Genomic DNA, 15255 nt, shown 5'->3' with positions numbered 1-15255 from the left:
TCCACTACTCAACGATCTTGAGTGGTTCCCCACTGCCCGAGCAACTCAGTCTGGCATTAGCAGCCTATCAGTCTACACCTAGCACACCCTTCCTGTGTCTAATACACTTTCCACTCCAGCTCCGGGCTTCTCAATGTCCCGTGCACTGCATTCATGAGTTTTTCTTGCTGTTCACCTCACCTATTGTTTCCTTACTGTTAATTATTTATTTTATATTCATCTTTTTGTCAATTCATTTTCAACTTAAATTTATTTGTATTTATTATCATGCATTTGTGCTGTTTAAATCACTTCCTGACACTCAATAAGATGAAAAGCTGTAAAAAAAAAAAATTGTAAAAAAAAAGTGTCATTGAAAGTCTCCCCTCCTAGGACCCATGGTGGGTTCCCCACTTTGGGAAGCACTACCGGAACTTCTCTGCACCCCTCCCCAGATGGGATGAGCTCCTTCCCACCCTTGAGAGCCCTGCCCGACCTGCTTCTCTTCTCTTTTCATGATGCATGTGCTTCCAGGCAAAGGGGTCCAGGAGAGAGTCCTCAGTGAGTGGTCTGCCTTTCCCATGGACTGCCAGCCCCCAGGGCAGGGACCAGAGCTTACTTATCTCCATGCCCCGGTCCTTACACAGGGCCTGGCACACAGTAGGTATTTTGGGGGACCACCATGAGATAGGTACTTCGGCAACGTTGAATGAATTGAATTGGACTCAATCAGTTTTTCTCAAAACATGGGAAGGGATCACAGAACGATTTGGGGGAGGAAGCGAACTTGGTGTGAAATCACAGTAAGAAAGGCGCTCCAGTTCTCTCCCAGTCCTCTTGATGACACCAAAGGGATAGTCCAGTGCCAGTTTTCCTCGAACCCCTCTCCGACATTTAGCTATTACTCCTTTGAAGAAAAAGAAAGTAGTCCTTGTGCTCAGAATCACCCACTTCCAACTAGATTCAGCCAGGATTTTCTGATGTAGATTTGCCTTCATAGTATATATTTTTACAGTTACTTTCTGTTTATGACAATGAATACTGATTTTCACGGTCATGATGTGACATTTCCTATTTAAACGTATTCTTCAGTTTATAAAGTAAGTTGATTTAAAGAAAAATATTAAGCAAATAATAAGTAGCCAATTTTATCATTTCTTTGTAATACCTTATCCAGTAAGGTGATACTCAAAAATTGTTATGATGATAATGAAATTCCAGAAACGAGGGACTGGATAAACTCTAAGGCCCTGTCATAAGATGCTCTGACATTGGGCTGCCCCAGAACACTAAACAGCCACTAATCAAATCAGCCCACAAAATTACAGCATGATTAGGAATTCAGTAGGGGAAGGTGTTCCACCCAGGAAGAACAGCATGTGCAGAGGCCCTGTGGCAGGAGGCAGCACGAAACATACGAGGTTCTGAATGAAAGTCAGAGTGACTTTGGTACCCGGGGCCAGCCTGCTCTGCCCGCTCCAGGGCTGGGCGGGGGCCAGTACAGACCAGTTTGTGGCGCCTGAGTACTAATTACCGAGATGAGGCCAGAGAGGCAGGCAGATGACAACCTTTAATAGTCAAAGACAAAGGTGGGAGGAAAATCTGTCCATCACTCCCGTTCAGGAAAGAATTGTTCACTCTTTGAGAGGAGCCACCAAGCACCTGACCCTTGATCTACGGGTCTAAGCCTCAGTGAGAAATTCCTGGATTCTAAAACTAGTAACTGGGATAGGTCTGAAACTGGGCGAAGATTGGCAAATATTGCTTGGGGCAGGTGGTTCTGAGTGCAGGTTCAGAATTCAGGCTGTCCGAACTGCCACCTCCTGGCAGAGTGACCTTGGGCAGCCACTTAAGCCCCCAGAGCTCTGGGTCTCCATCTGTGGGGTGGAGACACCAGCAGGTTTATTATTAGAATTGACGTGAGTTACAAAATCTCCTGCATGTAAATAGCTTAGTTCAGGGCCTTGCCTGCGGCGAGAGGTGAATAATCATTAGCTTATGATTATTGTCAAACAGCTCCAAGAGCAACGTGTGTGTACACCTGCCCTGTGGGGTATGGATTTAGAAGCCTGTTTTGTAATGTGTCTGTGGTGTGTATGCAGGTGTATGCTCGTATGTTAGTGGTCTGGGAGATCAGGTGGACAAGGCTTGTGTGTGTGAGAGGGTATGTGTGTGCAGCCATGTGAGTTAGTAGGAGCATGTTTTGATGCTCTGTGTGTGTGTGTGTGTGTGAACATGTCTATGTAGAATTCAACATGTGCATATTCACATAGTGAAAACCCACACAAATTCAACGTGTGGATCACAGTCAAGGGGTTAAAGCCATGGCCTGTCCTCACAGCCCTTTTCCAAATCCCCACCGCTCCTATGAATCCACCCGGGGCTCCTGTCTGGAGCTGGGCTGGGATTCCCTGAAAACAGACTTTCCTTTCATTCTCTGTTTCCAGATCTTGGCGCACACACACACACACACACACACACAGCACCTCAACCTTCTCGAGGTGCCAGCCCAGGAAACCACGGGGTGGGGATATTGCCCTCCCACTCCCCACTCCCCTAGGTCTACCTCCCCACCCAATTCCCATGGAGCATCTCACGCAGGGACTATGTGCACATTTGACTTTGGTGCCCTGAGTTTAAAGTAGAACTACCACAAGTTTTGGTGAGCAACTCCCTCCCCTCCATTCTGCACCCTTAACCTTCCTTGACTGTGCTGCCAGACTGGGCTGAAGAGATTTTATCCCCATCCTCACCAAGCCCCTGTGGCAACAGTGGACATATCTGACCCTAAGCCCAAGTCTGAAATGCAACACCAACCCAAGTTTGTCCACGGCCCATAGCTAGGATTCCAGCTCTGACCTGTGTGATGGGATAGGACAGGATCAAAGCCTATCAGACATCCTATCTTACTCCATCCACTTCACACGTGGACAGATGGAGGCCCGGAGAGGAGAGAGGAGATGGGATCCTGCACCCTCCACCCGACCCTTGCTGGTGGGGGCAGTTAGGCACAGACCCCTGGCCAGGAACTTAAGGTTGTCTCAGTGTAAAAGGTAAGGGTCTGCCCTGGACACCCCCTTGGGGGCTGTGTCCCACCAGAAGGGGAAAAAGCAAGGTGGTCCAAGCCTTGGCAGGCATTACCATGGTGACGGGGCACGGCTGGCACGTGTTCCTCTCCCCGGCTGGGCTCCGGCTTAGTTGGTCGGTGCAGCTGTCCAGTGCAGTCTGTCCAGTGCAGCTCCCCGCCCCGGCCTATCCCTGGAGAGGGCTGAGCGGGCTGGCCTGGGGTGCCGACCCCGGCCTCATCTCCGAGGGGAGCGAGAGAGACGGAGAGAAAGAGAGGCGGAGAGAAGGGGTGTGGGATAGACTCGTGGAGACCGAGACTGGAGACAGGGAGAGAAGGGGAGAGCCGCGGGCGGGCTGGCCAGGCCACCACCGAAGGCGGCGGCAGGGGCGGGGCGGGCGCGGCGGGGGCTGCTCCCCGCGTGGGACCCGGCGGCGGCCGGCGGCGGCCCCTCTGAGCCGGCGCCACGCCCCCGCCCCGCCCCGCCCGCCGCAGCGCGTGATGAGAACCAGGCGCCCCCCTCCAGGCCCAGGGCCGCGCCGGCTGCCAAGGGGAGCTGAGCCGGCCCCGCTCCTCCCTCTTCCCCCGCGCTCCAGCCTCCGTCTCGCAGCTTGCCGGTCCCAGCAGCCCCCACCGTACAGGCTGGCAGAGAGAGGCTCCCGCGCCACCGTCCAGGCGCTGCGTGGAGCCCATACTGACTTCGGAGCCAGAGCTGGGGTGGCGCCTCTTCCTCGTCCACTTGCCAGTTGAAGGATTCTGACAAGTCACGAACTCATAAGTCTCAGTTTCCTCACCTGTAAGAGTTGGGATGACGGTGATGATGATGGTGGTGATGATGGTGGTGGTGATGACAGTACCTGGCTCTTAGATTTGGTGGTGAGGAGTAAGCATATGTCCCAACCCCCTTCCTCTGTGAAGCCCACCCCACGCTCCACCATGGCCACCTGAGATGATGTTGGCTGTTTGCAAGTTCTGGTCTTGTTTCTTTCAGATAGTGACTGGCTGTGTGACTGTGGCCAAGCCATTGTTCTCTGCTAGGACTCAGCTTTGGGGAGAAACTGGGAAACCAGATGACAACTGAAGTTAGTTCTGGTTAGATGACTCTGGGATTCATCCATTTCTTTGTCGAAACATTGTGTAAAGCACTGACCCAGAACAAGTCAGAGCCCCTGCCCTCAGGTAATGTACAGTCTAGTAGGGAAGATAGTCAAGAAGCAGAAAAACGAAAAAAAAAAAAACAAACCTGAGTGTGGAAACTGTTACGAAGGAAACAGACAGATGTTAACACTGGGCACAGTAGGGAGATCAACTTACAGCTGGTGGTCTAGGAAGTGGGAGAGAAGCCTAGATCTGAAAGGGGAGAAGGAATAAATGAAGAGTGGGGGGTGGGGGGTGGGGTAGGGGAAACAGAGTTCCAGGCAAAAGGAACAGAATGTACAAAGGCCCTGAGGTAGTGTATTAAGCTTAAGGAAATTGAGAGTAAGTGAAGAACTGAAAACAGACGCGTATAGTAGGAAGGGTTTAAGTTCAAAGTCCAAGCATCATTCACAGTCCATCTCCCAACCCACAAAGGTGAATTAGTCTTTTAGTAGAAAGAACGTGAACTAGGAGCCATCTCATCTTGCTATGTAACTTATAACAAGTTCCTTCACATCCTTGGACCGCCGTTTGCTCATTGTTAATTCAGGACTAACAATAGCTCCACCATGCCATCCAGCCCAGAGGATCCCTCAGTGGTATGTATTCAGCAGTCAAATAAACCCTCTCCAACCTGCAGGAGCCAGTCTGGATGGTTTTGGTGGGAGTTGGGGGATCATGGCTTGGGGGTTCTAGAGTTCCAACTTTGCAGTGAGACAGCATTGACATGACATTTAGTGTTCTCGGTTTGCAGACAGCACAGACTGACTCTGTGTTAGTTAAGCAGAGAAGTGGAGGATTGGTAGAGTATCAGAATCAGTGAGAAGGCTGGGGTCCATCCTCTGAAAAGCACAAGATAAGCAAGATGCTCCAGGGGTCTCCTTGGCAGGAATGAGTTGTAAACACTTGAAGACTAAAGGAATTACATCAAGACAATCAAACACACCAAAGTAGAACTTTCCATGTGCCAGGCACTTCTGTAAGCATGTGACAATTATGAAGTAGATTCTATTACTGTCCTCATTTTACAGAGGAAGAAACTGAGGCACAGAGAGGTTATGCAGCTTGCCCATTGTTGGACAGCTAGGTAACTGTGGAGTCTGGAATTAGACAAGGCTATCCATTTCCAGAAATTATGCTGTGAGCTACCTTCCTGTGCTACCAGAATGAATCTCAAGCCGAGTGCTCTCCTCAAAAGGTTCAAAGACTTAAAAGAGAGATTCTCATTGGGCCACGTGCCCAAGGTCCCACTAACACTGAACATTTCAGGAATAGTTGGTCATGCAAAGGGAAATTTGGTTGTATATGAGGGGTGGGAATGGATCTGAAATGGCTTATAAACCACAAGTGCTCATTTTAAAGTTCATTGCTTGGGCCTCTTGACATCCTTTGCAAGTTTATTCCCATCACATGTACTTCCAAAAATACTTCCTACTTATATGGTACAATTCCACATGAAACCAAAAAGTACACGCACTTATCCATATAGCCTTGGCCTCATATTGTGTGTGACCTCAAGTAGGTTCACCTTCCTGAGCCTCCGATTCATCCTTTGTAAGGCAGAATAATATTTAATTCCTCACAGGACTACGGAGGAGATTAAATAAGTTAATGAGTGTAAGGTGCTTTGCACTGTGTCTGGTACCCTGTAGAATTAATATACAACACTTAAAATGGTGTTGTTTATGTTAGGGGCCAATGGTTGTGAAATCAGCCTCTAAATACACAGCCTTAACTTGGACTTGGTTCATCTCTCAGGAACTTTCCAGAGGGTTTTCCAAGGACTATTCAAGTATTCATTTCCTCTCTCGTTGGTAAATGAATAACCGAATCTTGCTCCAATTGCTGCACTGAATTTGGAGAAATAACAAAATCCATCACCGGTCTTACATATGGTGGAGTAGAGAAAACGGGGAAGTGATGGGGGGATGGACTTTACCCCTGGTTTGCTGTGTAGCCCTGCACAGATTGAGGCCATGGTATCCTCGGCAGAAAACGGAGGTTAGAAGCCTCTCTTCACGAGACTTTTGTGAGAATTCAGTGAGATAACGCATTGAAAGGGCTTAACATAGTGCTTGGCATATAATAGGTCCCTGGCAGCTCTCCCTAAGATTCTGAGATTCCTAGGGCCAGGTGCCAGAACATCTCAGCAGAGGACAGTCTTACTTGGGGGAAGAGAGTAGCCTAATTTAAAAGAATGTCATGGGATTCAGAATTCATTCATTCAACAAATGTGTATTTTTTCCTACTATCAGGATAGTAAATACTTGGCACACATGTGTACGTGCACACTTCTCCTACCCACAACCCCCGGTAGACATCACTAATCGATCATGGAACTTGCTGCTGAACCTAGAAGGCAGCCTCAGAATCCTCCTCAACACAGAGCCCCAGCAGCTGCTACCAATCAGTATGAGTTGGCATTAGAGACAATGCTTTTTTTTTTTTTTGAATTGTCTGTGGTCCCTAGTGTATAAGGAAGATTGATATCGGAGAAGACACAGACTCTGGAGGCCGAAGACTTGGGTTTGAATCTTGCCTTAGGAGCCCCTATATACCCTTACAAAATGAGTAGGTACCGAGACATTGTGTCAGCCGTGGAGCTTGCCTCTCACATCTCCCTTCATGAGAGAGCCCGCTGCAGGGAGTTCAGTGAGCTGGGGATGCCTCAGGATACAGCTTGTGGCTGAGAACACATACTTGCTGGGCAGCCCTCGACTGAGCACACCGTGTGTGAGGGTTCCCCACTTCTGCCAGATGCGGGGTTCTTCCATAAACAGCCTCTGCGCCAGAGCTCCCCACTGGGCTGGCAGAGACGTCTTCAGTGCTGCACCTCAGTCTGAAGTTCTTTCTACCCAATCCTCCTTTCTTCCCCCTTTCCTTTCACAGATGTCGGACCTGTGGTCTGAAGGCTCTTCCTTGCCTGCTTCCTCTCCCCTTTATCCTCACGGGCATCACCCCCAATGAATCTCTTGTACTTCTAACTCTGTCTTTGGCTTCTGTTTCTCAGAGGCTGCAACTAACACAGCACTGAGTTGTGTAAGTCTGGGTTGGAAAGGAGTGGCTTGCTCCACCTCTCTGATGGTGACAGTAGTGGTTGGCACAGAGATTACTGTGAGTGCTGGGGGCCAAAAGCGACCCAGAACAGGGAGGCTGAAGGGCACAGTAACATAACCCATGGCCTCCCCTGAATGAAATTGGCCTCACCCATCAAGGATTCTTGATTGTAAGTGACAGAAGTTCAACTCAACCTAGCTTAAGTAAAAAGGGACTTTAAGGTCTTAAAAGTAATAAGAACTGGTGCCAGAGCCCTGTCATCATTCTTCTGGCAGTTTCTCCTCTGTGGCCAGGGAAGACGGCCTCCAGGAACTCCAGGCTTACATGGTCTCAGCTCTGCAGTCCTGGTACAATGACAACATTTTCCCCCTACATCTATATACTAATTCTAGAGAAGACCCTGATTGGCCTTGCATGGGTCACGTGTCTATTCCTGAACCAATCAGTATAGTCAGGGTAACAAGGATACTCTGATTGACCAGAAGAGATTCTATGCTCACCCCTAGGTGGGAACACATGATCGTAGCTCTACCAGGACTCCATGGAGTCAGGAGAAGTTCTTGAAAGAAACCAGAAAGAAGATGGAAACACAGGTTAAGCTAACAAAAGCTCTGATGATCATGGCCCACTTCATAAATACTGGGATGAAAAAAGATGGAAATGACATGGTTTTCTCCCTCAATGAATTTCTGTTCTTGCAGGAGAAAATATGGTGCCTCACTCAGGTCCCTGATACCAGGTGTTGGGACGGAAGTGGAGGACTCCCATGGATACACAGTTACCTCAGACACCGTCCCACCCTCTCCTAGGATGCCTACAATCTGGTGGCAGGGACAGAGATTTGGGAAGGCTGCCCAAACCCGTGAGAACAAAACCTCTTATCACCCCTGAGACTTAAACCCTAACTTGTTCAACTGTCCTAATTTACAGCAGGGAGATCTACCCAGAGAGGGGTGACTCGCACTGTGTCACACTGCCCAGCCAGGACAACTACCTGGCAAGATGCACATGCAGTCCCCTGCTAATAAATATTTTTATATTGTGGGGGAAAAAATATGCTTCCTGGTAGAGAAGCCCGTGATATATATGTAGGGGCCCTGAGTTCAAGTCCCTGTCTGCCCACCACCTCCCTGGGAGATCACGGGGTTTTGCCTAAATTCTCTGAACCTCAATTTTCTCAGCTGTACAATGGAACTAATAACTTCGTCTGCTTTGGCTTCCTTCCCTGCTTGCTGTGAGGCAATAGCCATGAGCAGTTGTCACGTCCAGCATGGGGTAGCAGTTCCTGAGATGCACTGATTGATGGCCCACTCTCTTCCAGGCACAGCGTGTGTGCTGGGTGCTGGAATAGCAGGGTGAACACGACTGGCAGCCCTTGTGTAGCTCACAGTGTGGTAAGGAAGGGACCGAATCTTAATAATGAGTGCATCATATAAATGGTGATACAGTTGTCAAAAGGGAAAAAGTATACCTATTAAGGAATAGGAAGATTCTAGGCTGCCCTGAAGGCTTAAGCTAAGATCTGACCTTAGAGGAAGAATCAACTGGTGAAGGAAGTCAAGGAAGAGCATTACATTCAGAGGGAACAGCACATGCAAAAGTCCTGTGGCAGGAGAGCAGGTTGATGGCACAAAAGAGGCAGAGTGAGAGGGGCAGGGAAAAGAGGCAGAGTGAGAAGGACAGGGACACGAGAAGAAGTGGGAGAGGTGGACCAGGTTCTGCAGATCACAGAGAGCTTGAATTTTCTCCTTAGAACCATGAAAAGCCATGGAGGGAAGGAATTAAAGAGGAAGTAATATGATCACTTTTTTTTTTCCAGATTCCTCTAGCTCTGGGTGGAGGACACAGTAGAGGGAAGGCAGAGGCTGCAAGGAGACCAACCCACCAGCAAAGGGTCTCTTGAGGGCTAGGGAAGAGTTGAGCTCCAAGAGCAATAGAAACCAGGAGCCAAGGCCCCAGGGGAACTTGAGGCTGGAGGTCCCGAGGCAGCGGGCACTGAGGGCCATGGCTTCCCTTGTTCCATCCCTTAGCCCCCACCCGTCTGTGCCCTCTCTTTTCCTCCTGGTCCAGCCCTCACTTGTTATTGTGGGACGGACTCCATGGATGACTCATCCAGGAGTTGGGTTTCTTATTCCAGCCGTCTCCCCTTCCCCGGCTACTTTGAGCTCCTCGGGGCCTGTAGACCTCGCCCCTCATCATCTGGGGAGGCCGCCAAGAGCCTGCCGGCTGCTGGGAGGTCCAAGGAGGAAAGAGCTGGTCCTCTGCCAGCCTCAGGCACGACCCACGCTTTCCTGCCTCTGGGGTTTGCTCATCCTCTTCCGCGTGCCAAGAGATCCCCTTTGTGCAAGTCCTGTTCATCCTCCCAGGACCGCCACCTCCTGGAAGCCCTGCCCAGTGGCCCCAGGTGATCTTCCCCAGCTCTGCTCAGCAGCACCTGTTTTTTCATTCATCCCTCAGGAGCCCAGGAAACAGGAAAGTGCTATAATGGAGCTGTGGACACAAACCTGATGGGAGCCTAGAGGGGGGAACCAGTAACACCCTCTAGAGTGGGGTCCAAGGGGCTTTCCCAGAGGCAGGGACGCAGGCCTGGGCTGTGAAGGAGGAATAGAAGTTCACTATGGGGAGAAGGATGAGAAGGCCCTCCAGGCCAAGGAAACAGAGTGTGCAGGGCGTGACTGCAGGGCGTTGCTGTAGTGTGAAAGGGGCTCAGTGCATACAGATGTTTGTGGAATGAATGAATGAATATTTGGGGGGAACGTTGAGAAATTTCGTGTGGCTGCAAACTGGTGGCATATGGGCCAAACCCATACAGAAGTTTTAAAAGAAACCCAAAACCACATTAGTTGTCAGTGTCTAAAAATAAGGATGCATCACATAAACTTCTGAAGCAGGGCATCAACTTCTCCCTGCATCCAGGCATGTGGTAGCCAGCTCACCAGTGTCCCTGCTTGGTTCAGTTTACTTGTTCGTGCTACTTCCGGGACCCTGCAGACATCTGAGTTTGCATCCCTGATCTAAATGTTATGCTTTTAAAGGTTCTAGACTATGAGCTGCTCACAAGGCCAGGCACACAACAGGTGCTCAACTAACGTTTGTTGGCTAAGTGGATGGATAGCATGGTGATTCTAAAACATGTCCACAGATTTCTTCACACTCACCCCTTCCCAAAGTGGAGCCGCCTTCAGTGTGGGTTGGATCTAGAGACTCACTTTAAAAGAATCAAATGTGGAGGCAGTGATAGTGTGTGACTTGTAAGACTAGGTCATAAAAGACATTGTGGCTTCCACCTTGCTGTCTCTTGGATCAATCAGTGAGGGGGAAGCCAGCCGCCGTGTTGTTAGGACACTCGAGTAGCTCTGTGGAAACGCTCATGTGTCAAGGAACAGAGGTCTTCTGCCAACAGCCATGTTGCTCAACTTGGTGGCTGTGTGAGCAAGCCATCTTGCAAGTGGACCCTCCAGCCCAGTCAAGGCTTTGGGGCTTTGCAGCCCCGGCTAACAACTTGATTGCAACCTCATGAGAGACCCTAAGCCAGACCCACCTAGCTAAGCTGCTTCCAAACACCTGATCCCCAGAAACTGTAAAAAAATAAGTGTTTGTTTTCATTTCAAATGCTGAGCTAGAGGTAATTTGTTGTGCATCTAACTAATATGGATGGATGAGTGGACAGATGGATGAAAGGATGGATGAATATGGGATAAGAAGGGAAGGAGGGAGCTTCTATTCAGAAAATGAGTAGAGGTCAGATCCCAACTGGAAGCCAAAAGAAGTCTGTAATACACGAGTGCCTTGGTCACCTCTAAGTTGTAGGCATGTCATGCAGGCAGCCAGGTAGGGGAGGATGGACTTGATGAGCCTTAGGTCTGAGAGGTAAGCAAGAGACTGTGTCAGTCATCCCGGGGAGACTGGGTGCCCTGTGTCTCCAAATCCAGCTTCCTCAAGCAGCAGTCCCACCCCAATCCTTTGCACCCTGTGGTCCTGACTTCGTCATTCCTCGGCCCAGCTGGCTCTCTGAGCTGTGGGGGAGGTCAAGACTTCAGCATTTCTCAGAGGCCAAGTCATTCTCCTCACTCAGAGTCTTCTTTGTGTGGAGGAGGCGGTTGGCGTGGTGGGGGGCTGAGGGAAGGGTTAGTGGCTGTGAGGAACCAGAGAAGGGGAGTGAGGAACTACAATTCTCTGTGGAGACCCCACTGGCCCCTGAGCCACCAACCAGCCTGAAATCTATCTACTGGGATGTGGCCCTTCTCCTGGGGAAATGTATATCCGAATGGGACTGAGACATATGAGAAGTTTTAATGCAAATCCCACTGCACTGAAATGCCATTTCTCATCTGTCAAATCGGCAGACATTCTAAAGCTTGGCAACACACATTGAGGAGCCTTTGAGTGACCAGGCATTCCCATACATTTTTGGTGGGAATTTTGTAATATTTAGCAGTGACATAGGCTGTACCCTCTGACCCAGGATTTTCACTTCTAGGATTTATTCTAAAAATATAATTACACAAATATTTAAAAACTTATATACAAGATTATTCATTGAGGTATTGTTTGTAAATACAAAATGTTAGAAATACCATAGGGAACTGGATGAATGAACTTTGGTACCTTACAAGAGGATGTTATGCAGCCATGAAAGCGAGGAGGAAGATCTCTATGAACCTGTATGGAGTGACTGACAACATACATTGTTAAACCAAAAAAATAAAATAAAAACAAAATGAGAGGGAGGGTATAGCTCAAGTGGTAGAGCACATGCTTAGCATGCAGGAGGTCCTGGGTTCTAATCCCCAGTGTCTCCTTTAAAAATAAACAAACATAGTTACCTTCCCTCCCAAAATAAAAAATAATTAAGTAATATAATAAATAAAAAAATTTAAAAAACCCAAAATGTAAAGAATCGTGTACAGTATGCTACCTTTCATGCAAGAAAATTTTTTAAAAATTATTTCCAGTGGGGAGGGTATAGCTCAGTGACAGAGCATGTGCTTAGCATGCACAAGGTCTTAGGTTCAATCCCTAACACTTCCATTAAAATAAATAAAGAAATAAACCTAATTACCTCCCCCTAAATAGATAAACAAGTAACTAATTATTTCCACATGTACCTTTTTATTTGATTGTGCAAGAGAAATGCAGGAAGGACAAATAAGAAACTTACTAAAAATGGCGACTCCTAAGGAGAAGTAGCAATGCAATGGAGAAGAAAGAGATGGGAGTAAAATTTCTCTAAATGTATTTTCGTACATTCTGACTTCTTAACTATATAAACATTTTACATTTTCAAAAATAAAATTAGATGAAAAGGTGAAAACCTAAACCCTAAACTTGAAAACAAAGAGAAAAAAATGAGCTTAATTGTATGTCAAACTCATGATATAACCACACAAAGAAGACAATTAATTTAAGTAATTTTGGCCACAGGACTTCGATCCCTAACCTCTTAGTGGGATATATTCTAAGGACAAAGAGAGAACTACAAAGAAATCTTGAACTTTAATTAGTAGTACTTGGCAGAGGTAGTGGTGTTATGATTCTGAAACTATTGTCTATATTATCTGACAGAAGAAGTGAATAAATATATTGATTTGGGAACCTGTGTTCTCAGCACGGGAAAGGAAAGGAGATGGAACATAACTCCTCTCCCCTAAAGTGTGGGCTGCACATAGTGACTTCCTTCCAAAGAGCACAACATGGAAAGGAGGGAAAAAGAGTAACTCCACAGTGGAGAAACCTGACAAATACTACCTTGGCCAGGTGATCAAGGTCAACATCAATCGTGATAAAATCCTGTTGGTAGTAAATGTTTTTGATATGTGTGCAAGGCTAAGGTAATTGAGTTATAAGTTGCCTTAGAGACCCTCCATTCTGCTGTCACCTACCTTGCAAAGAGGCTCAGAGAGGGCAATAGTCTTTTCCAAGGCCACACAGTGTGTCCATGGCAGAAACAGGATTCAAATTCACTATCCTGACTTCTAGCCCAGGGATCTCCCCACAAATTCCAGGGTGCTGGAAATGGGAGGCACTCAACAGGCTTATTTACAGCATGATCAGCACTACTACTGTGGGGATACCCATTTCACAGAGAAGGTAAGTGGGGCTCAGAGGGCTGGTAGAATTTCTCCTGCACCACTTTGGAGTGGCAGGGCTGCAAAAACAAAACAAAACAAAAAAACAGGAAAGGGGGCTCCCCAAGACACATATGCCCTCAGCAGCCACAGTTTAACCTGATTTACCCCCATTCCTTGGATTCTCAGCACTGAAATATTTCCTTCCCCCAGATTCTAGCTCCCTCTCCCTCTTTTCTCATGAGGATGGCCCCTCCATCTCTGTGGGCCCACTTCAAGGCCCTAGGGTCTCTCAAGGACATCCCAGACCCCTTCCTGGGGTGAAAAGGCTTGGACATTGTGAAAAAACTAGGCAGATGTTGCTAGGCAGTGGAGACAGGGAGGGGGCCAGGGTCATACTGAGGCCTCTCCCCGCCAGCCAGCCAAGAGCTTGCTCGTAATGAAAGGGCTAAATTGTCCTGTGCAGCTGTGTTACTTTCTCCCCCTTTCAATCTGCAGCTCTGATTTGGGGGGGTAGGGGGGGTGGTCCGCTTTCTTCCTGCCTGTGTTCCATACCATTCCCCACCTCCACTCTTCAGGAATCCCCTGGGACTGTCCTCCAGGGCCATCAAGTGCCACTTCTGGTTTCTTGTCAAAGCAGAATCTCAGGTCTGCAGAGCGAGAATGGGCCTCAGAAGCTATGATGTCCAGCTGTTGCCACATCAGAATGACCCACAGGGGTGCATTGCACGCAGACGTCCCCTTCTCCAGAATCAGAACCCCCAGGGCTAGGACCGGAAATTGTATTTTTAATAAATGCAGCTGGTTGGAGAGACACCTGGTTACACAGACTGAGAAAAAATGCGGTCCACAGAGGGGAGTGGACTTGCTCAGTGTCACAGAGCTAGTTTTATGGCTAGACCCAAGCCAACTCATTCATTCATTCAGTCATAAAAACATTCACTCAGCACTGATTATATCCAGCTATATGTTAAGGATTTACTAGAAGGAGGATTTGCTAACAAGATGCTCACAAGAAACAAACAAACAACAAATAATTCCTTCAAAAGCACAGTGATAAGTCCTACCATTGAAATGTCCAAGATACTACAGGAGCCTAGGAAAGGCTACTTAACCAGACAGACAGGCAGTAATTAGGGAAGGCTGCCTGGAGGAGGTGATAATCCAAGCAAAATCTTGGCATCATATGAACTATCTATGCAAAAATCTATGCATATAACATAAGAAATATCTACGCAAAGGAGGAAGGCCCCACCAGAAAGTGGATCGGCATGAGCAAGGGCGTGGAGGTGATAAAGAGTATGGTATGTGAGGACAGCCAAAAGCAGTACAGTGTCACTAGAGTCCAAAAAGGAAGAAGTTCACTCACTAATTACATCTGTTGAGTGCTTACTGTATGCTGGACCTTATCCAGGTGCTGGTTTTGGGCACAGTGAACAAAGCAGACAAAACCTCTGCCCTCATGGACCTCACATTCTAGTGGGAAAGAGAGAAAAACACAAACTGACAACCAAATAAGTGCATAACATGCACGAGGTGATAAGTGCTGAGGAGGACTAATAAAGCTGGCTAAGAGGTTGGGGGTTCCTATTTCATGAAGGGCTACCAGGAAGGCTTCTGGGAGAAAATGGCCATTAGCGGAGACTTAAAGGAAGCAAGGCAGTGAGTCATAAAGAATCTGAGTGGAGCATGTCCTGGGAAGAGGAAGCAAGTGCAAAGGTCCTGAGGCAGAAGTGAGATGGAGAAAGTCTGGCAGGGGCCAACTCAAGGAGGAACTTAGGCGACATGCTAAGAATTTTGTTTTTCTTCTTTTTGGAAAGTATGAGAAGTCCGCAAAAGGTTTAAGCAGAGGAGGGAGCATAGTCAAATGTAGATTTTAAAGGGCCTTCCAACTGCCATTCAGAGAATGGAGCAGACAGCATCAGGAAGACCGGTGAGGAGGCTGCTGTG

At 48.0% G+C, this 15255-nt stretch overlaps 1 protein-coding gene across 1 annotated transcript in view; it reads right to left on the bottom strand.

The window, feature by feature from the left end:
- Positions 1-3432, bottom strand: part of KIAA1755 (KIAA1755 ortholog) — a 35435-nt gene extending 32003 nt beyond the window's left edge. Inside the window, exon 1 of the mRNA XM_010975235.3 lies at positions 3121-3432. Within this exon, the coding sequence (XP_010973537.2) occupies positions 3121-3123 (3 nt within the window). The 5' untranslated portion in view covers positions 3124-3432. The remainder of the gene's footprint in view (positions 1-3120) is intronic.
- Between the last annotated feature and the right edge of the window lie 11823 nt (positions 3433-15255).

Source organism: Camelus dromedarius, chromosome 18, assembly GCF_036321535.1.
Source record: "Camelus dromedarius isolate mCamDro1 chromosome 18, mCamDro1.pat, whole genome shotgun sequence".
Classification (NCBI taxonomy): domain Eukaryota; kingdom Metazoa; phylum Chordata; class Mammalia; order Artiodactyla; family Camelidae; genus Camelus; species Camelus dromedarius.
This window is presented reverse-complemented; position numbering and strand designations above follow the sequence as displayed.